Genomic DNA, 7,899 nt, shown 5'->3' with positions numbered 1-7,899 from the left:
AGAGGAGAGAGAAAGGAGGACAAAATGTATATTTTAAATTAATATTTTTTTAAAATAAAAAATATAAATTAATATATCAACAAAAATTTAATATATTAATAATATATTCATGATTATAAATAATATATAATTCTTTTAATTTAAAATTAAAAAATATATCCACTCTTCTCTTTTAAAAATATTCTTTTAAACATACTCTTAAGTACCTTCTTTTTTATAATTACTTTCTTTATTTAATAGATTTTATTTTTAATTTTAAAAAACAACCATATAAAGCTAGATGTTACTATTTTAAGTCAGAAAGGCATTTTTTTTTCCTCCAAATTTCGGCAACATACAGAACACGAAGATATGCTTAACTAACAGCCTCGACATCTCTTCTGCAAGTAATAAAAGCTAAAGTAAGGGTTTATCTTAATGGTGGATATGATGGCAGTAATTGTTTCCAATTTATGTCATAGGAACCAAGTAAAAATGGAAGTTGAGTTGGCGCCAGACAAGACACACGTCGAAGACAAATCGGCCATATTCACATCTACACATGCCAGACCGATGCACGTGTACGAATTCATAAGGGGAAATTGTTCTATGGCACAAATTTCATTTTGGAAGAAAACTGCACACCGTTGTGTGATCAATATTATGTAGATGATTGGTACCATAATTCGAACCCATAAGTGTATTAGTCTTATATAACAAAGTTGATGATGATTATACGTAGAACAGTGTTTTATGAACAAGACACAATGAAATCTAACTTTTCATCTCAAGTTGTATCTTGTCTCCTTTTTTTTAAGTTACTTTGTTTTGATAAGAGTCGGTACTGCATATGTGCCGAAAAAAAAAAATCCTTACAACTCGCAAAATTGGTCTTCCAATATTTTTACAAAGGGACAATATATAAGGAAATGGTGAATACCCGTGACCTTGCTACACTGGCTTATTTTTCCTATCATACAAGCATACCATTTTTTATTTCTTTCATGAAAAGGAATAAAAGGTTAACTATCATACTTCTGTTTATATTATACTTTTTATTGTTTTTCAATGTTTCACAATGATCTCTCTCTAACGAATATTTCACATAGAATTCTGTGCAGGATAGATGTATAATTGTTTTTATTGGACTAAAATCGCACCGGACTTAGTTTACGAGTATTTTACTATATAAATATTTGTAGTATACGATAACGATAACGATAACGATCACGATAGTTTTGCCGCCGTTTAAGAGAAAGCACCACATTTTTTTAGTTAGCTGAGTTCTTTGGGGTCGCTATTACACATAACACTGTAAACTTACAGGTTGAAGTATCCTAATTTTGTTTGTAATATACTATTATATCCTATTTTAATCTTTAGTGCAAGTATATATATATATATATATATTATTGTTCCTGTTAGAGAAACACTGATCTTCATATCTTTATTATAAAACAATAACGTCCTTTTGACTGTCGCTGACGTGAGAAGGTACCTGTAAAAGACACTTCCATACTGAAATTAAGATTCGGTTTTGAGTAATAAATATATTTAATAATGAAAAATTCAATCATTTACCTGTACTTCCTACCTTCCTTTTATAGGCATTATAATGAACTAATAGGTCTGCTGAGTCAGCCTTGATTTTGACCCTTTTCTTAAAGTAAATAATATTTTAATTATTATTCTTAATTGGGTTAATTATCTTAAAATCTTGACGAGATATTCGGCCAAACTGAGCCGAGTAGATACTCGATTTCTTTTTTCTATATGTAAGACTGAGTAGTTCCCCATCCAATATAATTATGTTTTTTTTTTTTTGTCAAATGTAGATTTACACATGATGTGTGTGCGTGAGTTGACATTTATTTACTTAATAATTTTCTTATAGATTAAGGTTTTTTTATTAAATTTTAAGGAGAATTTAGAAGAATTTATAAAAATAGTTTTATAATATTTTACTTTATTTTAATATTTTTAATAAACTATAACTAAATTTATTATATAAAATATATGAAATAAGTGTTTAATTAAATTATTTACTCAAGCACATTTAAAAAGTTATAGTTTAACTTGATAGATTGTGTATTTCTTTATGAAAATTACGGTCATGGCATAACGTCAATAAAGTCAAGTGCAACTTTTTTTATTTCAACATGCCAATATGTTGAGCGAAAAAGGAAAAAACATTTGCAACAGATGTTGGTGGATGATCAGGCCCATATATATAGATAGGCATCAAGATATATACACATTTAATGGATCATTCAATTTGAGTGTATTTTTAGTATGTTAAGGGTAACTTTGTATTAACATCAATTTGGTTGACAAATTTGTTACTTTTATAATATATGATATATTTTGTTTGTTATTAGTCTTGTCAGTTGATGCTTAATTTTAGAAAATCCAGAACTAATTTGAAGATATTTTATTTCCACCCAATTTAACTTAGAAAGATTGTATCTTTCCTCCCAATCTCGCATTTTAAAAATTCAAAATTTTGGTTGTATAAGTATACAAGAGATACGTTGTTCATAAAATCATAAATATTGAAATATTCCTAACTATGTTGTTCTCTGATGAGTAAGACATTGCAGGGAAGTTAAACATAACCTATACCTATTTGGCACGAAAGACGAGAGAGTATTTCCATTAAGAAGCAAGTGAGGAACTCAACAGTCATATATACAATTTTATTGGAAAAGTTTTAATTTGTTCCATAATTTAAATCAGTTTTGTTGCTTTATATATAATGTTAGGAACTTAATTTTCCACAAATGGATTTAGCTTTTGCTTGATGCATGTATTATTGTTGATGCTATTAATAGTCAAGGGCATATTGTTACCATTAGGTTAGAATGTCTATTGTTAATTGATCATTAAAACTTTTACCATCAAATTGATTTTTTTTAGGATTCAACATTAAAGTGTGATTTTTAAGATAGTTTTATTATTATTTTTTTATTAAAATTAATTTTTTATTTCTGTAATTTATGATAATATTAAGTACAAACTTTTTATCAATGTAAAAAATAATTTTAATAACATTACAAATATTTAAAAAAACTGTCCCGAAATTTTATTCAAATAAATATTAATGATTGGTTTACATGTTATCAAATTTTAGAAATTGATTCACACGTAACTTAAACTTTGAGGAAATAAAATATACTTTTTCCTAATGTGCTGAACGCATAACGATGATTGTCTTCCAACACGACACTCTTGCATATATCCACACACATCAATGTGATATCTTGTGAATCCCATACAAAATCTATGTATCTATGCACGAAAAAAAAAATCCTCTCTCACGTGCCTTGCGTGTTTACACAATATGAAATGATTTATCACACTTGAATGAAGAGATTATTTTAAGTTGTATAAACGACGAATGTCAGTTTTATAGTTACATTAATACGAGTTATGAATGCTAACGTTTTTCAAAGGCTTTCGGAACTTAGTTCATTGACCCTTTATAATCTTGATTATAGGTCAATGTTGTTGATTGATGAAGGCTACTTTAGTTGTTTGTTCATTCTTCTTCTCTATATGTATGTAGTGCGGGATCAGAATCTTAATTTTGGGCTAGGATCAAGTACTCATTAGTGTATGTAATAGTTAAAATATTGTCACTAATGTTCTATGAAGTATGAACTTCATATTATAGCTGAGGTAAAAATGCTTTAGATTTGCTTAAAGCACATCCATTAGTATTATAAATAATGAGAGATTCAAGCTTCGCCTAAATTTACATTTTATTTTATACATAGATTGATGGGGAAAAAAAGAAAAAAAAAAAGAAAAAAGTACAAATTTTGTTGTTTAAAATAAAAAAAAATTCATTTAAATTTTCTAAGTTAATTCCATAAAAAAATTATGTGTTTAACAAAATAACTACATTTTTTTTCATTCTATTTCGTTTGAATTAATTTTTTGCAATTCCATTATCCAAACATTGTCATAGAACTCAAAAAGTCTTTATTCAGGATCCTTTCCATCCGACTGTGATGCTTTGGCATGTGCAACATTTCATTAAGGAATCTCAGTTGCCAAGACAAGGAATAAAAGGACATAATATAAATAATGAAAAAGAAAGAGAAACCAGGATGATCGATGGGACAATAATTCTTAAATTATATATTAAGTAACCAATTCTTATCGTTCTTCGCTTTACTTCGCCAGTTTGTGCATTTTTGTGTGTGTAGAATTTGGAATTAATCTAAGTTTTTTTTTTTTTCCATTTCTTAATCATTGGTTTATCTAATTACTTTCTCTTGCCACGCTTCTCAAGTTATCTAAGATTCTGATATATATAAAGTTTTAACAGTTTACAAAAAGTTAGTTATCGAGGTGTCAACATATCAAGGCAATTGTTGCATCATTCTTGCATTGGATGCAGGGAGAGGAACACAAACAGATTAGCGACAAACAGAGATTCAAATCATTGACATAATAGCTCACATCCAGGTTTTTGCAATTTTTTTTTATGTTTCCTTGATCAATTTTTTTGGTAATAAATTTTAAAACAACTTTGAGCTGAAAACTTGAGGAGACCCAAAAGTTTAAGTTTTCTTTTTGACAAGATCTGTTTTTTTTTTTTTTAATGATTTTCAATAATTTAATTTTCATGAACTAATTAAATAAAACCAACAAAGTGCACACAACCGATTCTTAAAGCAGTGGGGAAATGAAATTTATTGATAAAAATGTATGGCAATAACATACTTTGCAAATACTAAGCAGGAATTGCCCTTTCTTTGGGTTATCGGCTGATTTAATTAACAAGCTTGTTTTTCTCTATATGTGGTCTTTGTTTTACTGAATTAACGTTTAGCCTTTTAAGAGCATATTCAATTTATACAAACCGTGTATTTTTCTAATTGCTGTGACATGCCTTGTTCTCCTTGTCCATATTTAGAATCTTTTGAACCTGATGTATGCTACATAATATGTAAATAGTATTCTTAATTAAAACCGGATTTTCAGTAGCTGCGTAGTAGATTGGTTAACCAAAAGAGATACTTATTTAATGACATCCCTCTCATGTAGTCACGTTCGTTTGACATTGGCGTTTTGTAAAATCTATTGATTTCAATGTACAAAACTGATCTTGCTAATTTTGAATTTTAATAACTGGAAACCTATTCTAAAATGGGATAGATAAGTATGGGATATAGCTATCTTGCAGACTATAGCAGACTAATTAATGCGTAAAATGCCAAACTGAAAGTGAACCTTTTGTTAGGTCACTGCTCTCATTTTTCTTCGCCTTATAAAGGCATTTTTCATTAGTTTAGTCTTGCAAACTAAACATTCTTTTTTTGTTCTTTTTAATTTAAATATGATTATCATTATTTTTTTACAAAAAATATTTCTTAGATACCTATGAGAGTGTGTACAGTCAAAGAGAGAGAAGAATTAAAAATAAAGAAGCAATAGATCCGATAGATAATGTGATGAGATAAGAAGAGAAAGATAAAAAAAGAGAAAAGGATAAGATATTAAAATTGTTAAAGTATTTAAAAATCAGAATTATTTTTTTTACACTTTGATGTCTTGTGACATACATATATTCCAGAAGTATGAGCCTGTATATCTTCAATTTCAATTTTTTTCTTAATTAAACACACGCATTCAACACATTAATTTCATTGGTTAGTAATTCATACTATATTTTGTGTGTATGTGATTTACTAATGATATTCATGATATGCCCCAGTGGAGTTGCACAACAGTAAAACTACTTTTTGGGGATCATTATAAAGGAAACAAGCATTGATATATCCAAGGAGCTGTTTGAAAACATGGATCATAGCCCTGTTTCAATTCTCGCCCAAGGAAATAAAGAACTTGTATCATCGATTAAAGAAAAATTTGAAGCAATTTCATCTTTGAAATCTATCTACAGTGTCCCGAAGAAATTTCTAGAAGCAAATGAGAAGGTGTACGTCCCTAGGACGGTTTCAATTGGTCCTCTCCATCATGGTAAGGAAATTCTGAACTACATGGAAGATTGTAAGTGGCATTACTTGTTCACACTGCTCAGTCGACAACCAAACCTTGAAGCAAGCTTGCATGAATGTGTGAATGCATTAAGCTATTTAGAGAACATAGCACGAAATTTCTATGCAGAAGAATTCAATCTCAGAAGCAATAAATTTATAGAGATGATGTTAGTTGATGGTTGTTTCATCATTGAGCTTTTCTTGAAACGTGCGCTAAAGGGTATAAGACGCAGTGGTGACCCCATATATGCCACACCAGGGTTATTCAATAATGTTAGATGTGATCTGATCTTATTGGAAAACCAATTACCACTACCCATTCTTCAAAGGTTGTTTAAAATTGTAGTCACTCCAATGAAATGTGACTTGACCCTTTCCGAGCTGGCCATTCATTTCTTCAGAAATATGTTGCTAGGAGATAAGGAAATTGTCAATGAAAAGTTTAACCAAGAAGGTTATCATTTGCTTGACTTAATTCGCCAATGTTACCTACCAACATTTGCTAGATTACAATTAAAAAAGCATGTATCACTTGATAATCTTCAGTGTGCAACAAAGCTTCGGAAGGATGGTATTAAGTTCGCGTGTTCCACAAGGAGCTTGCTAGATATAAAGTTTGCAAATGGGGTCCTTGAAATTCCTCCCCTTACAATCCACCAATATACAGAAATACTATTTTCCAACCTCATAGCATTTGAGCAACAACAAAATGGTCCTCAACCATTCACATCTTATGCCTTCCTAATGAAAGACATGGTTTGCAATGAAAGTGATGTGAAGTTGTTCCGCCGCCTAAAGATCCTTATCATAGATAATTTCATGGAGAAAGATGTTTGTGATATTTTTAAGAGGCTATGCAAGGAAATGGAACATGTGGAGGACAATTTCTATTTTGCGGGGCAGATTGAACATATAATTGAGTATAAAAGAAGTCTGAGTTGGAAGAAAATATTGAATTGCAATTGTCTTAAAACTCGTACATCTACATGAAGTCAATGTCAATTTGGAGTACGAGGTTGACTTTGTGCAATATGTTCCATGCTGTGCACACCTCTATTTTGCTTTTTCGCGTGTCTTTCCCTAATAAAGGATAGCATCTTACTTTTACCTTGACTACTGTTTACACTTTCTTTCATGATTGCCAACATTTTGGTGATAAACAACCTTAGCTTACCGTGATTTTGACTATAGATAGCTATCGAAATTACTGGTTATAGCTAATAATTGATAATGTAAAGTCCAAATTCCAAAAGTTGTGTGTATGTATTAGAGTTTTTTCTGTTTAAAATATCCCAAAAAATGTATTATCTGATTATATTAATCTTTATTAAAAATGTTTAAATTAGCATTACTTCGTTGGTTCCTTTCTTTTCTTTTATTCAATAAATGTATCGGGATTTCCCAAAATAAAGATATAATAATAATGTCTTATGATTTTTTTTAAGTGATAGATAAGATTAAATAAATATATTTTCTTAAACAATAGATTTTTGAATTTTAAAATCGATACCTTGGATTAGATTTTAAACTAAGGTATAAAGTATTAGTGTTAATGCATTTGTATGCAAACTCATAAAAGTTTATTTGCAGGCATTATTTATTTATTTTGATAGCTTCATTTGCAATTGAATCAAACAAAGTTAAAGAACGGACACAACAAAAATTGCTCTGGTAATAAAGTTAACTTGAATTTGGAATGCAGTGACTTTCCAATAGGAGCAGTTTTGACACTCGTGTTACACTGTTCCCACATAGCCACATCCAGCGTTTCTTTGGGTTGGCAAAGGAATAAATAGTGTCTAAAAAATAAAATTTATGGAAAATATTGAATAAATAAGAATAATTTTAAATCTTCATACAATATTCTACTAATAATTCTCCTAATTAATTACTAAACAAGAGAAATATC

General features: G+C 29.3%; 1 protein-coding gene across 1 annotated transcript; it reads left to right on the top strand.

The window, feature by feature from the left end:
- Positions 1 to 5,789: 5,789 nt before the first annotated feature.
- Positions 5,790 to 6,980, top strand: LOC113874691 (UPF0481 protein At3g47200-like). The gene has a single exon (XM_027512905.1). It carries the CDS (start codon positions 5,790 to 5,792, stop codon positions 6,978 to 6,980), a length of 1,191 nt encoding a protein of 396 aa, XP_027368706.1.
- Positions 6,981 to 7,899: the final 919 nt, after the last annotated feature.

This window comes from Abrus precatorius, unplaced genomic scaffold, assembly GCF_003935025.1.
Source record: "Abrus precatorius isolate BTA unplaced genomic scaffold, Abrus_2018 Scaffold8, whole genome shotgun sequence".
NCBI classification, from domain to species: Eukaryota; Viridiplantae; Streptophyta; class Magnoliopsida; order Fabales; family Fabaceae; genus Abrus; species Abrus precatorius.
This window is presented reverse-complemented; position numbering and strand designations above follow the sequence as displayed.